Source organism: Jaculus jaculus, chromosome 9 (assembly GCF_020740685.1).
Source record: "Jaculus jaculus isolate mJacJac1 chromosome 9, mJacJac1.mat.Y.cur, whole genome shotgun sequence".
Classification (NCBI taxonomy): domain Eukaryota; kingdom Metazoa; phylum Chordata; class Mammalia; order Rodentia; family Dipodidae; genus Jaculus; species Jaculus jaculus.
In genome coordinates this window covers 16,969,026-16,983,689 of record NC_059110.1, presented here as the reverse complement: position 1 = coordinate 16,983,689, position 14,664 = coordinate 16,969,026, and the positions used below count along the sequence as shown (strand labels likewise).

The 14,664-nt window shown below is 47.3% G+C and overlaps 1 protein-coding gene across 1 annotated transcript in view; it reads left to right on the top strand.

Moving 5' to 3' along the window:
* Nucleotides 1-14,664, top strand: part of Ust (uronyl 2-sulfotransferase) — a 342,351-nt gene that overhangs the window by 268,925 nt on the left and 58,762 nt on the right. The window contains exons 6-7 of the mRNA XM_004651135.2: nt 2,808-2,905; nt 5,178-5,335. Coding sequence (XP_004651192.1) covers nt 2,808-2,905; nt 5,178-5,335 — 256 coding nt within the window. The remainder of the gene's footprint in view (nt 1-2,807; nt 2,906-5,177; nt 5,336-14,664) is intronic.

Sequence of the window (14,664 nt, the reverse complement as noted above, 5' to 3'; positions counted from 1 at the left end):
AACCCAACATCAATAAATAAATGCAGGCTGGAGAAATGGCTTAGTTAGTGGTTAAGGTGCTTGCCTGCAAAGCCTAAGGACCCATGTTCGACTCTCCAGATCCCACATAAGCCAGACACATAGGTGATGCAAGCATGCAAAGTCACACATGTGCACAAGGTGGTGCACACATCTGGAGGTCAATTACAGCAGATGGAGGTCCTGGATGCCAGTTCTATTCCTCTCTCTTTCTCTCTTACTCTTGCTCTCTCACATAAAATAAATAAATAGAAAAGTGGGCTGGAGGGATGACTTAGCAGTTAAGGCATTTGTCTGCAAAGCCAAAGGAACCAGGTTCGATTCCCCAGGACCCATGTTAGCCAGATGCACAAGGGGGTGCATGCTTCTGGAGTTCATCTGCAGTGGCTGGAGGCCCTGATGCGCTCATTCTCTCTTTCTCTCTCCCTCTTCTCTGTCAAATAAATAAATATAAAATATGTAAAAATAAATAGAAAAGGAAAAATCCAATTGCATAATCATTTATGATATATATGTACTTAGAGACGTTTGGCACACAGATCTGTTTGTGATGGAACCTTACACACAGCAGGCGGACTCCGTGATCCTGGATGGGCCCTGGAAACTGAAGTCACCTTCCAAACAAAGCACTCTGAAGGAGCCACCTTGAGACGCCGCCGCCTCTTTCCTAGGCGGTAGAAATACCAGTCCATCGGTCCATCAAGTGGACCGTGAGGGGCCAGCAGCTGACTCCTGAGTGGCCATAAAGCAGCTAACTTGTCAGCATGGCTGAGTAGTGGGGGTGAATGCCGGGCATCGCTCCACTGCGCAAATTCCCCTGACCTTCCTCTGGAGTCATCTTTTATTTACTTCTGCCTATAGCATTTCCGTCATCAGCTAATGGGCTCCAGTGAACTCTGAAACCCAGGAGGGGGGTGTCCCTTGGTCTAAAAGGGCTGGTTAACTGCACTCTCGAAACTAGGATGCCGTGTCTTCCTGTACATTGACCTTGCAGGGTGATCCAGAGATTTCTGTAAGGAAATGGCCTTCTGAAGCTCAGAATCTCCCACTTCTCAGTCACACACCTCTTTCACCAACCAGCTGGCTTCCTTTGCCCACACGTGTGAGCGCCAGGCTGGGAAGGGTGGTGGAAACAGCAGTGGGGCAGGATGATGGTTGGCCCAGCAAACACCATGGGTTCATGGCTCCTTGTTTCCTCTTGGGTCCGGGTGTCTCGTCGCTTTCCTTCTTCCTGCCATTCTGTCATCCTGCTCTGCTTCCCACACTTCCCTCAGGCGTGCACAGGTATTCAAAAGTGACTGTGGCTGATTCTGATGATTCCATCTGGATTTTGATAATGTAATTATATAATTTCATTGATATTTGAACCAAACCAGAATTGAAGTATTGTAAAAACAAAAAAAAAAGTTCTTTATATTTAACTTAATATAAAACTGTAATAACAGCTAACCACCTTCCCCAACTATATCGGATACAGTGGCTTCTCTCCACTCATGAACGCCATCACCAATGGAGAGGGTTATAGACCCTTACTCTGTCTTGTCAGTACTGTCCTTAGAAAAACTTCCCACACATATTTTGAGTAGTTTGTAAACTGGGCTATCTTTTCTCCTTAGAAATACCTTAAAACTGCCATATTGGTATCTAGGATACCCAGTGTCACCTGCCTTAAGAAATTGTCAGCACATCTACTCATCCATCAACCCCACAGCCATTCCAACTCTTGTAATGGTAACAGATAACATCCAACCTCTTGTAAGAAAATCTGGGGCTACAGAGATGGCTTAGCAGTTAAGGGGTTAAGGAGCTTGCCTGCGAAGCATAAGAACTCTTGTTCGAATCCTCCAGATCACACGTGTCCTCAGAGCCAACGGCAACGAGTGTGCAATGTCATGTGTACCCACAAGGGGGCGAACGCGTCTGGAGTTCGTTCACAGCGGCTGAAAGGCCCTGGCGCACCCATTCTCTCTCCTCTGTCTCTCAAAAAAGAAAGAAAATCTGAGAATTACACTGTTGCCTTTGAAAGTGAAAAGATGCTTATATCCACGCATCCTATCATTTGTGCACTTTTTTTATTGAGATAGGGTCTCACTGTAGTCCAGGCTAACCTGAAACTCACTCTGTAGTCCCAGGCTGGCCTCAAACTCACATCAGTCCTTGTACTTGTGCCTGCTAGTACCGGAATTAAAGGTGTGCACCACCACACTCAGCCACCCTGTCGTGTTCTACCTTAACCTTGGAAGTTATTTTACAGCCCCTGTGAAATTTCTAAATCTTTTATGAGACTAATGGAGTGACTTCATAAGTGTTCTTTGAATGTCTGGATACACCAGAAAATTGGTTTCTGCAGGGTTGACCATACTAGTAGGTGACTGGCTCATGATTCACTAAGAATCAAACCGTACTGAACTAATTCTGCAGACCCTCATTAAGTGTCTACTGTATACCTGTGAGTTAGCTTTAACTATTGAAGTCACTGTGGGGAACACATGGATAGAGCTTTTCTTGCTGTGCTTGGGACCCAGCTCAGACATTCAAGCCACTGGGATGTGAGGGACAGCGTACTTAACCCAAGCGGGCACCCTGAGCTGCCCTGACTCGATGGGTACCTGGCCAGAGCAGATGGATGCTAGGAAGCAAAGGCGAGCTCTCTCGGGAGGTCTATGAGTTCTCTTTGCGTGCTGAAGGCCAGCTCATATGACTTAGGTTAGGTTTCCCTGAATTATACCGTATTCCACAAAGCCCCGCAGAGACCCTGCGGCTTCTCACTGCCCTGTTTTCTCTCCTAGGACATCAATGAGTGCATCCTGGAAAACTACCCCGAGTGTTCCAACCCCAGATTGTTTTACATCATCCCCTACTTCTGCGGACAGCACCCCAGATGCAGGTAAGCAGAGTCCCGGCTACGCGAGGGCAGGGTCCCCGCCACGCCAGCACTCCGTGCCGCTCTTTTGCCAGGAATCTCTCATCTTTAGAGCTCAGGTCATATTTGCTGCTCCCCTCAAAGCTGTCAGGATGTCTGATAAGGAGTGAAACTGACGAGTCAGGGTCTTGACACAGGCTTCATGGGCCCACATGGCTTTGTTTCTCAGAACACCCACCGAACCCTCTATGTGTTAGTCAGGGTTCTCGAGGACCAGAACCGATAGAATGAATTGTATTTAAAGGGAATTGCTTGGATTAATTTACAACAGTCCAACAACAGCAGATATAGGCCCGAGAGTCAAGGAACCCGCGGTGGCTGCTCAGTCCACGAGGCTGGAGGCCTCAGCTGTCCCCATCCGCCACTGAAGGCCTGGGGGCGACCTGGAGAGACGCTGCTCTTCAGTCCACGCTGGTCTTAGTCCACGCTGCTCTTCAGTCCACGCTGGAAAGCAGCCACCAGCACCGGCAGCCAGGTGGAAGGGCAGGAGAATACCTTTCTTCCCAGAGCTTCTTTTGATAAAGCCCGTTCCCCCTCCAAGAAGGGCCGCCCACTCTGGGGGAAGGGCTCACCCTGGGGGAAGGATTGCTCCTCTAGTTAATCCTTCCTGGAGGAACCTCAGAGACCCACTTACGAGGAATGTCTGTGGATTCCTAGACAGATCAAGTTGATACAAACTGAACCATCACATGCCTCTCTTACACCTGAAACATTTCTGTCACCACTAGCCCACAAGACAGTGGAGCAGGGACAAGCGGCCAGCCTGTGCCTACATGGTGGCTGTATGTCACCCAAGGCTGTCCCTGCAGTTGGCTCTGTCCCTGGGGCTGAAACTCTCTGGTGATTGCCCTTCAGCCTTGCTAGAACACAAGCCCTGCCATTAGACAGTGACTCACTGAGGTAGACAGCCTCCTCAGGGTGTGGGGTGCTCTCATTGCACAGAGTACCCCCAAAACACCCTCCCTGAGGACAGGCACAGGCTTTCTTCACCACCACACCCCCCCCCTAAGCAGTGCTGGCGTACCTAGAGATGAAATCAAATCCATTGTATGAGGCACATGCCTGTGGCCTAGAGAAGAAACGGTAATGACAACGAATTGTTTTCTCAGTGGAACTTACGATGCAAATTATTCTGGGTATTAGAAACATCTTGGGTTCAGGCAGCCTCCCCCAACATTCACCCTGACAATCAGAACTGCTTCCTGGTTCATGGTCAGTGCTTCAGAAGCAGGGAAGATCCAAGGCCACATGACTCGCCTTTTAATCATAATGGAGATATTTAGTCCAGGAAACATGATTGTAACTCCCTCAGTTGCATCCTAAATAGCCCATTTCCCGATCTTGGGGTAGGGTAGTTACGATGCCTTATCTCGCTATGCACAAGATGCTTTTCAGAACTGTTGCCAGTGTCTCCTTGTTAAACCTTTACAAGAATTCTTTGCAGCAGGTCAGGGTTATTATTATGATTTTTTCAAAAGAAAACCTTGGCTTGCTCCTATTCCCTCAAATGTTAATGATAGCTAGGCTTAGAGCCCAGCTCCTGGGCTTTTATTGTATAAATACTGGCTCGGAAATCTAGCTTACACATTAGATTAGGCTATTTCTCTTCTGTAATTGAAAAACAGAAATCTCATTCAAGTCTTTAAAAGAGTAGGCTGGGAGCCGGGCGTGGTGGCGCACGCCTTTAATCGCAGCACTCAGGAGGCAGAGGTAGGAGGATCGTCATGAGTTCAAGGCCACCCTGAGACTACATAGTGAATTCCAGGTCAGCCTGGGCCACAGTGAGACCCTACTTTGGAAAACCAAAATAAATAAATAAATAAAAACAAAAGAGTAGGCTGACCAGTGAGTATGACTGAACACAACCGAAATGCTACTCCAGTGAGGACAATGTCATTGAATTGGCTCTGTTTGGTCTATTGAAAACTAGTCTTCTGACCAGCATTTGTAAGGACCTAAACACCTGTGTCTCTATATTTGTCTTCCAGCAAATACCTAAGCAGGCTTGCTTAGTTTAAGACCCTTACCTGTGTTCACATGTGAAAATACCACAACCAGGTAGACCAGGGAAAGGTCTAGAATAGTCTAGGCTACAGCTGGGCTGTTCCAGGAAAGGACATCGGATTGGACCTTAGACAAATGATGGCGGGAGGGCAGAGAAGAGCAAAGCTTTCTGTGGGTGGCAGTCACTTTGGAAATGAATCTTTGACTTAAAGAGACTTTCCCATCCGTCAAGGGAGCCCGGCGAGTGGGCTCTGGAGCGCGCAAAGTTGAACGTGAATGAAAACTTCCTGCTCGTGGGAATTCTCGAAGAGCTGGAGGACGTGCTGCTGTTACTGGAAAGATTTTTACCTCATTACTTCAAGGGTGTGCTCAGCATCTACAAGGACCCAGGTAACTCCCCGCCATGGGCAAGTCCTTCCCCGGGAAGGGTGGGTGCTGACAAGGACTGTCAAGGCTTGGGGCATGGGGTGCTGATTTCAGAACCATGACTTTGAGGGTACCACGCAAGCCCACCATGTCTGCCCTTGGAAACTGAAATGTGTCACGTTCTCCATCAGCGTCATCTGAACATGGTGCGGTGGGGTGGAGGAAAAGTCCACGCCTAGACCCCCTGGAGTCCAGGGATGCAAGTGTGTGTGTGTGTGTGAGAGAGAGAGAGAGAGAGAAAGGGGCTACTTTTGGTGAAATAGCTCTAGCCCCAGTGCCGTTTGACAAAAGCATCCTAGTGTGTACAAATCCAGGCTGACGATTAGATAGTGAAGCAACTTGAAAGCACAATTAAGATTTTATTCCAACATACCGAGAGCTTCTCCAAATAGAAGCAAGAAATAGAAGGTGGCAAAGCGATTACAGCGCAGCCCACTGCAGCACTGTAAATATAATTACTTTCAGAAATCCATTGCTTATTTTCTCCTCATTATTATTTCTGCTCGAGAGAGAAGATACACTGCATCGCTTCTTTCTTCTCCGGGCTCCTTAATCTACCAGCACACAGCGAGCCTAGCCCTACTGATTCACCCATCTGCTTGAGGCTTTGTTTTGCTGTTCCGGAATGGGAGCCGCATGCTGCCTGGTAGACATAAGGAGCCAAGGAAACAGTCCAAAAGAAGCAGTCACCTAGGGACCCTGAAGCCCTTCATCATGAGAGGGTCCCCAAAACCCAGACAAAGCTGGTCTTTGCTGAGAAGGAGCGCTGAGTCCTGTCACACGGAGGCCCCTGCCGCTGTCAGCCATTTGCTGGAGGTGGATAGGTGGCTGACAGGTGCCACCTTGTCCCCAACTCTCTCCTACAGAGGTAACAATACCAGTCACCGGCATGTAGGAACTTGATGGGACACCCCAAGGTGAGCCCTGCAGGGAACTGTGGTTTGAATAGCAAGATGCATCATAAACCTTTATTAGCTGGTTTTCGAACTAGACTTCCTCTGCTCTTGCAACAGAAGGAAGAGGTCACATGATTTTGATAGAAAGGATGTCAGGAGTTCTGCTGGGTTATGGTACTGAAGGACATCATGAAGTGTCTTTTAAAGGATAAACAAGATTTAGATTAGTCATGGCTCCTCTTCCCCCTTGGTTTTATTCTGCTGTGTGTGTGTGTGTGTGTGTGTGTGTGTGTGTGTGTGTGTGTGTGTAAGTAAAACAGATTATACGTATGATGGACTGTGTTATATAAATGACCAACTGAGTCTTGGTGACACATAATTATCCAAACATTTAATACCAGCAAATAGACTTAGATGAAGACATTTGTATCTCTGTTCTTAAGTGCATAGAAAACACCAACGAAAAGCTTCTCCCAAAGACTGCTTACCTAGCTGTTGCTGGGGTTGTCTCCTATTGACTTTTATTTTGCCCATTGAAATATGTGACATCTTAGAAACCATGAGCTTTCATCCCATGACCATTAATTAAAGTAGAAAGGCTTTCTGAAAATAAGATTACTATTAGCTCTTTTACCTACAGCCACAGTTATTCAGTAACTTGAAGCTTCTTTTTCCCTTTGAGTTTGAGACAGGTATGATAGACATGTTGGAAAAAAAATAAGGGACATCAGGTATTCTTGTGTCGTGTGATGAAAGGCTTCCAGAAGCCCAGGTCTAACACGTGGCCAGGTCACACAGTGGTTGAAATGGTGCAGTAACTTGTCTAGTGCCTTCAAGGTACACCTTGGCTATCCCAACCCTCCCTCCCCCGTTTCCAACAATGAAGTGGGGCAAAAGGGAGTAATTCCTGGAATAGAGGGGTCTCCTGGGCTCCCCCACCCGTGGTCCTGAGCTCAGTTCCTGAGTGGAAATGGTAGTTCTAGGTTTTGAATATCGCCTGTTTAGACTCTCAGCTTCCATGAAGTAGAATGTGCATGACAAAATAAACCTTAGACTTCGGCTCTCTGTAACTTCCTCTCTGTTCCATGGTCTCTTGGCACTGTCTTGTGATACCCTCCTGTGATAATGTCCAGAGCAAGTACAGTTCCTCTGTCTTCAGAATCTCTGTGTCGGAGGCAAAGGATAGGACGTGGGCATACTTCAGCCTTTGCCAATGCAAGACACCTGTATTGTTCTGTCATCCTTGCGAACCAGTGGGTTGGTCGCACATGGGTTAAAGGAAGAGTAACATGCTGCGGGCCCCTTTGATCTTTTCATACCACTGCTGCCTCAGCAGCTAATTTTCTGGCTGAATTCACAAAGAAATAGATGGCCCTCTAAAATCATGACTTTTCCCTTTGTTAAAGAATTTTAGAACTGAGAGTATACTAGTTCAATGGTAGAACTCTGACTTAGCATGCAAAGAGCCCCTAGTGCTGAATAAAATAACATTTAAAAACAAAACAAAAAAATTTTAACCAGGCATGGTGGTGCACTCCTTTAATCCCAGCACTTGGGAGGCAGAGATAGGTGGATCACTGTGAGTTCGAGGCCACCTTGAGACTACATAGTGAATTCCAGGTCAGCCTGGGTTAGAGAGAGACCCTACCTCTGGGAAAACACCAAAAACGAGAAAACTAATTTTATACTTGAGTCTCTAAGATCTCTGCCATTCCCCAACCTTCCCCTACCGCCTGGCCAAAACTCAACTGTAGATCTAGCCAGCCTGGTTCCTCCCCAGAGCACCAGCCCATGCCTCCTCAAGGCCCTCCCCCAACTGGGCAGCCACCCCTCCCCCAGGGCATAAAATCCCCAAAGCGCAACCCCTCCCCCACTTCCTTCCTAAAGGTGTATATTCTCTATCTCTGACTGTTCTCTCTGTGTGTCTCTCTCTCCCTTGTTGTCTCTGCCTCTCTTCTGCCTCTCTCTCTCTCTCTCTCTCTCTCTCTCAATACGTGCACCTCATTCTCTCCTTTCTCCTTGTCTCCTCTCCCCTCCTCTCCTCTCCTCTCCTCTCCTTACCTCCCCTCTTGGTTTCAGATTCCCCCTCCACACGCGACTCCGCCCTCTCTCCAGGTTCTAAAGGGGCTGGCTCAGCACGGCCCCTGCTTAGCAGCTGCTATCACCTGTCCAGTAATTCAAATGTCCATTTCTAATCCATTCCACGATTTGCTAACAGCCACATGCACCAGTTACCGCTCACGGTTCACGCGACTCGTGACTTGAGCAGGCATGTTCAGGGTGGTATGACCATAGACCGCAACAACGCCTGGCAGGCAGGCTGCCACCTCTCCCAGCTCCCTCGGTCCCTTCCTTCTCCCGCACCCGATCTACCCTCAGAAGGCTCACCCCATCCCTCCTACCCTCTCCCACAGGCTCCGAGCTGCTAATAAGATGGATTCCTGTATACCAAGAAAAGGTGGGGTCTTGGTTCTCTAGGTCAGACCCTAGCATGAATGTTCTAACAGTAACTGAGTAGACTTTGAGAACAGAGAGAAGAAATTCTGAAGTATGAGATGGTGAGGGCACTAGTGACCTGTAGTCACTGCAGATTGACCATAAGAATTGATATGCAAGCCCATCACTGGCCATGTTTCTCAGGTACCTGTCCTGTTAATGAGCACTATGCAAGTACGGGCTTTTGGTAGGAATCAGAACCTCTCCGGCCTCACTAAAGACATACACTTGAGTTTCATTACTGAAGGAAAAGCACTTGAGTTTTTGATGATTCACAGTGACTCTCTAGAGAACTAGGAGAACAGGCATGACTGCTGGCCAAGTGAGGGGTCACTTACGTTAATGGTGTACGTGACTTCTTTGAAGCTGGGACCATTTCTTCCAATAACTCTCCATTCAGGGAAACCAGTGCCTTCCTACATAGTCAGTTTGATCGCCTCCGTCCTGCTCATTGCTTGCAGAAAGATCTAATATGTAGACATCAAGCAGATTTGTGCCCTACCTTCCAAAAATATTTAAACAGTTTAGTCTTTAAAAAAAAATAGTTACTTTTTGGTCTGGAGAGATGGCTTAGTGGTTAAGGCACTTGTTTGAGAAGCCTAACGACCCATGTTCATCTCCCCAGATCCCACATAAGCACAAAGGTGAAGCAAGCACAAGTTTGCACGTGCCAGCTAGGTAGCCCAAGCATCTGGAGTTCAATTGCAGTGGCTGAAGTCCTGGTGCGCCAATTCTCTCTGTCTCCCTCTGTCTGTCTCTCTCTCTCTTTCTGTTGCGTGTGCACACTTTCTCTAAAACTAAAATCAAATAGTTACTTTTTTATTTATTTATTTATTTATTTTTGGTTTTTCGAGGCAGGGGTCTCACTCTAGCTCAGGCTGACCTGGAATTCACTATACGGTCTCAGGGTGGCCTCGAACTCACGACAATCCTCCTACCTCTGCTCCCGAGTGCTGGGATTAAAGGCGTGCACCAGTACGCCCAACTAACTAGTTACTTTTTGATTAATGTTTGAAAGTAGAGACCCAGCTGGTACATATGAGAAGTTTATAATAATATTTAGTTAATATGAGATTAAAATTAAGGTTTTAGGGCTGAAGATAGGGCTTAGTGGTTAAGGCACTTGCCAGTGACACCTAAGGACTCAGGTGTTTTATTTCTCAGTACCCAAGTAAGCCAGATGCACAAAGTGGTACATGTATCTGGAGCTCGTTTGCAGGGGCTAGATGCCCTGGTGTGTCCATTCTCTCTCTCTCTCTCTTAAATAAATAAATAAAATATTTTTAAAATTAAGGTTTTAAATGATGATAATAAGAGCGTATGCTGAGGCATTTCTGCCCAGGGTCAGGCCATCACTGTTACTGAGACAAGTGTGTTTTCTAAGTGACTCCTCAGAATATTCTGGATGTGAATTAGAGAACCGAGCAGTAAAGCGACCTCACTGGTCTATCATGGACATTCCTTAGCTACTTGCCACTGTGACCACACACCTGGCAAGAAGGATCTTAAGGGAGGGAGGGCTGGTTGGGGCTGATACTTCAGGATCATTCCATCCACCACGGAGGGTGAGCCCTGGCCGCAAGAATGTGGTCACAGCGCCCCCACGGTCAGGAAGCAGAGAGCGTTGCCTGCTGACGCTCAGCTCGTTTTCTTCAAGCCAGGACTCCAGCCTGTAGGAGGTTGCCATTTATATTCAGGGTGGACCTTCCCTCCTCAGTTAAACTTTTCCCGGAAACACCCTCATAGACACACTCAGAAGTATATTTTCATGGTGACTCTAAATCCAGCCAAGTAGACAAGAAGATTGATTATCACACAAACCACGTTTATTGCTTAATTTCCGTTGCATTGCTCATTGCTAACCCTGTTATGAACCAGAAGCGGAAGCCAGCCTAGAGAAGTTTGAGACACTGATCACGGTTGCCACTAAGATGTGAAAGTCAAAAGCCTTAGACTTTGCTGAGCTGTGAATGTTCGTGCATTTGTTACTACTTTGTGGAACTCGTAAAACGTTGACATGGTGAAGGGGGGTGGCCAGGGAGATGGCTCGCTCAGCGAAGTGTTTGCTAAACAAGCAAGTGGACCTCAGTTGAGCGTCCCAGCACCTACGCAGAAGCCACTTGTGGAGGTGCGTGCCTGAGAGCTCAGCACTGGGGAAGCAGAGACATGAGGGTCCCTTAGGCTTTGTGGACACCTGTTCCACCCAAATTGTGAGTTCTAGCTTCAGTGAGAGACTTTGTATCATAAAATAGGTGGAGAACAGTTGAAGAAGGCATCCAATATTAATTAACCTCTGACCTCCACCAGCACACACATGCACATGGGCACACACACGCACACACACACACAACCTAAAGTACTAGGCTGGAGTGAATTCAGTGGTGGAATACTTGCCTAGCATAGTAGAGGTGCTGGGTTTGATCCCCAGCACCACAAAAATTAAAATTAAAAAAAAAGTAATAAAGCCAGACTAGGGAGATGTCTTACCTGCATGAGGCCCTGGGAGGGCATGAGACCTGAGCACTTACGTGGAAAGCTGCACATGGCCACACACATCTGTTACCCCAGTCCACGGAGGATGGAGACAGTGAAGATTCGCTGGAGCTCGCTGGCCAAACACAAAACAGCAGCTCCAGGTTGAGGGAGAGACCGTGCTCAAAGAAGCACGCAGATGAACAACAGAGAAAGGAACCCACAGTTCTTTTCTGGCTTCTGCACGCATGTACATGGTGCCTAATATCTACAGACACACATGTGCATACACCACACGTGACATACCACACATTTGTGCGTGCATGCATGCATGCGTGCACACATGCGCGCACACACACACACACACATCAAAATTAAAGTCCTGGCATGCTGTGAACTATTAGAATTTGTGTTAGTCATAATTTTATAAGCTAAAATTGTATTGTTAGTACAAGCCAAAGTAAGTAATCAAGTTAATAAGGACAAGGGACACGTTAAGATTTGTAATAGCAATAGTCCTGTGAACATTCCTCTTACAGACCCTTGACCTGGACAGTCACCAAGTTATTCTTGTTTAATACTGCCACCTAGCATGTAGACATGGAACTGTATGGCCTAATATTACTAATATTAACCTGTGACTTCCTTGAGGCCTTGAAAATTCATAGGTCCAATCCTTTTACCTTGTCCCTCCCATACTTTATATTACTACTATTACATTAGCATTCATTTTTCTGTTACTAGTGTTACATTGGCACTCATTATCGGCTCGTTTCCATTACACATGTCAACCCCAGAGCCATGGTCTGAAATTCACCAGCTCATTTGTGGGCTGCCTTGAGAATTTGCTTGCATGCTATTACAGAGCAACACTGTGTGACAAATTCCAAACTGATGATTTGCATACCGACTTTGCATACTAAGTTCATTTGTGAGGGAGTGCTTTGCAAAGTCCATTTACTTAAGTATTTTCATGAACAATGATGATAGATCATAAATAATGTGGTATTGTGCCTGCTTGCTTGCTATGCAGAAATGACAGCCAGAGCACCTGTCAGGAACGTGGCCAGTGTGCTCCATGTTCATTGGCATCGTCGTTTTCAAATCTGAGGACATTGGCTAAGAACCAAGAAGTGTAGAGGAACGAAGTTTACACCAGTTACGGGGAACACCAGTCTAGCCATCCTACGACCATCAAACTGCGTAATGGGTGCTTGGCCTCTGTGACGGTGAAATCTTGGTTGTCAGCTTAACAGGATTTACAGTCACGGTGGAAACAATTCTCTGAGCATGTCTGCAGGGAATCTCTAGATTAGGTTCAGTGAGGTGGGAAGACCCGCCCAGAATCTAGACAGCGCAGGCCGGGGTCCCAGACTGAAGAGAAAGAAGTCACAAGCTGAGCGCCGGCCTTCCTCGGCATTTCCTCACTGTGGGTACCCTGTGACCAGCTGCCTCACACTTCGGCCACCACGCAGTCCCTGTCACAAAGTAAGCCAGAGCAAACCCTTCCTCCAACAGGCTGCTTCTTGTTAGGTATTAGGCGATAGCAATAAGTAACAAATGCATCCTTTGTACTAAATGGCAGTCATTCTTCTAAAAGAGTTAGAGGAGGATATTTTGGGGGGCTTTCTCCCAAGGTTCAGACTATGCAGGGGGGACAGAGACAGTCATGCTAGCTGATGCTTCAGGTCTGTGTCATTACGGAGCTGACGTCCCTTGCAGCTTGCTGGCAAGTTTGTCCCACCTGTGGTTGGCACCGTGATGGTGCCCCAGCCCCATAATCCCAACTAGTCCACCTTGGGGAAGGGTAATGATGGACACTGGCGCCACCTAGAGGACGCCGGAAGCCTGGCGAGCATTCATTACTCACAGCACCATCGCCTCTGTGGCTGTTGGTGCTGGAGCGATGGAGACATGGCTACGCAGTCAAGCTCCCGAGATTCCCATCCTTTCTCCTCCGTCCTCCTGCGTCTCCGTCAAGACAACACATTGAAGTGATGAAACATGGGCTGTGGGGCAAGGCTGCCCAGGGGTTAGAGGCCCTCCCCCACTTACCAGCTGCACACACCACCAGGGCAAGGTAGGGCCTTCCCGAGCCTCAGTGGCCACAGCTGTGTAAGATGTGTAGATGTCATCTCCCTCAAAGGGCTGCGGTGGAGCCTCACTGACCAAGTCCATGCAGAGTCCCTGGCTGAGCCAGAGAAACATTGAGTAATTAGCTGCTGTCCCGCCTACAGTGCCACAGGATGGAGGAGTCCATGTTGGAGGGAAGCAAGGGTTTAGAGTCGCCTTTGTAATGTGTACAAGCCAGAAAAGGAAGAAAGGAGAAAGAATAGGAGGGAGACAAGGGAAGGGAAAGGAAGGGAAGGGAAGGGAAGGGAAGGGAAGGGAAGGGAAGGGAAGGGAAGGGAAGGGAAGGGAAGGGAAGGGAAGGGAAGGGAAGGGAAGGGAAGGGAAGGGAAGGGAAGGGAAGGGAAGGGAAGGGAAGGGAAGGGAAGGGGAAGGGGAAGGGGAAGGGAGGAGAGAGAAGGAGAGGGAAAGAAATTTGGACTAGTTCATTTGTTACAGAACATGTTTGGATATGAAATCCTGTGCCTTTAAGACATAACATTTAAGGGCCTGGAGTGATGGCTTCGCAGTTAAGGGACTTGCCTGTGAAGCCTAAGGACCCTGGTTCGATCCCCCACTACCCACGTAGGTCAGATGCAAATGGTGACACTTGCATCTAGAGTTTGTTTTCAGTGGCTAGAGTCCCCGGAAGGCCCATTCTCTATCTATCTGTCCCCACTCTTAAATAAATAAATAGTATTTTTAAAAGACATAACAGTCTGTATTTCTCACATTAGGAGGAGAGGGGCGATTCCACTCTGATCAATTCCATGTTCCCGATGCAGTCACAGGGAAGAAGTCCAATGTAGATATTGATACTTTGGCATGCTTAGAGGATAAAGAATATACAACATCCATATCACTCAGGATGTGTTCAGCGGTCTGTTTTTATGCCTGAACTCTACCACTGCAATTTGATTGAGGCCAGTTACCCTTAACCGACCCTGAATGCTGGGTTTTGCACATTACCTGTAACTTAGTAGATAAAGAATGTATATTCAAAGATTTAATGAAGGATTTTTTTTTTTTTATCTTAAGGAAGACCCTTCAGGCTCAATTCTTGAAAACATTTGTTTTCCCTTTGCAAAACTATCCTTCTGCAAGTTGCCAATGGAATGTTAGCTTTTTCCAGCAGAGGGCAGTGTGTCTCCATTTCCTCAAGGACGGCTAGTTTTTCACCGTAGTCATTATAGGCAGAGTTTGCTATGTATGGACAGTCTCACGCAGCTAGGGGCCCAGTTATAGGGCTGCATTTCAGAAAGATTGAAAGTCAGTCGATTTGGGGAATCTAAATTGCATTTTATGAGAGCCATTGATGTT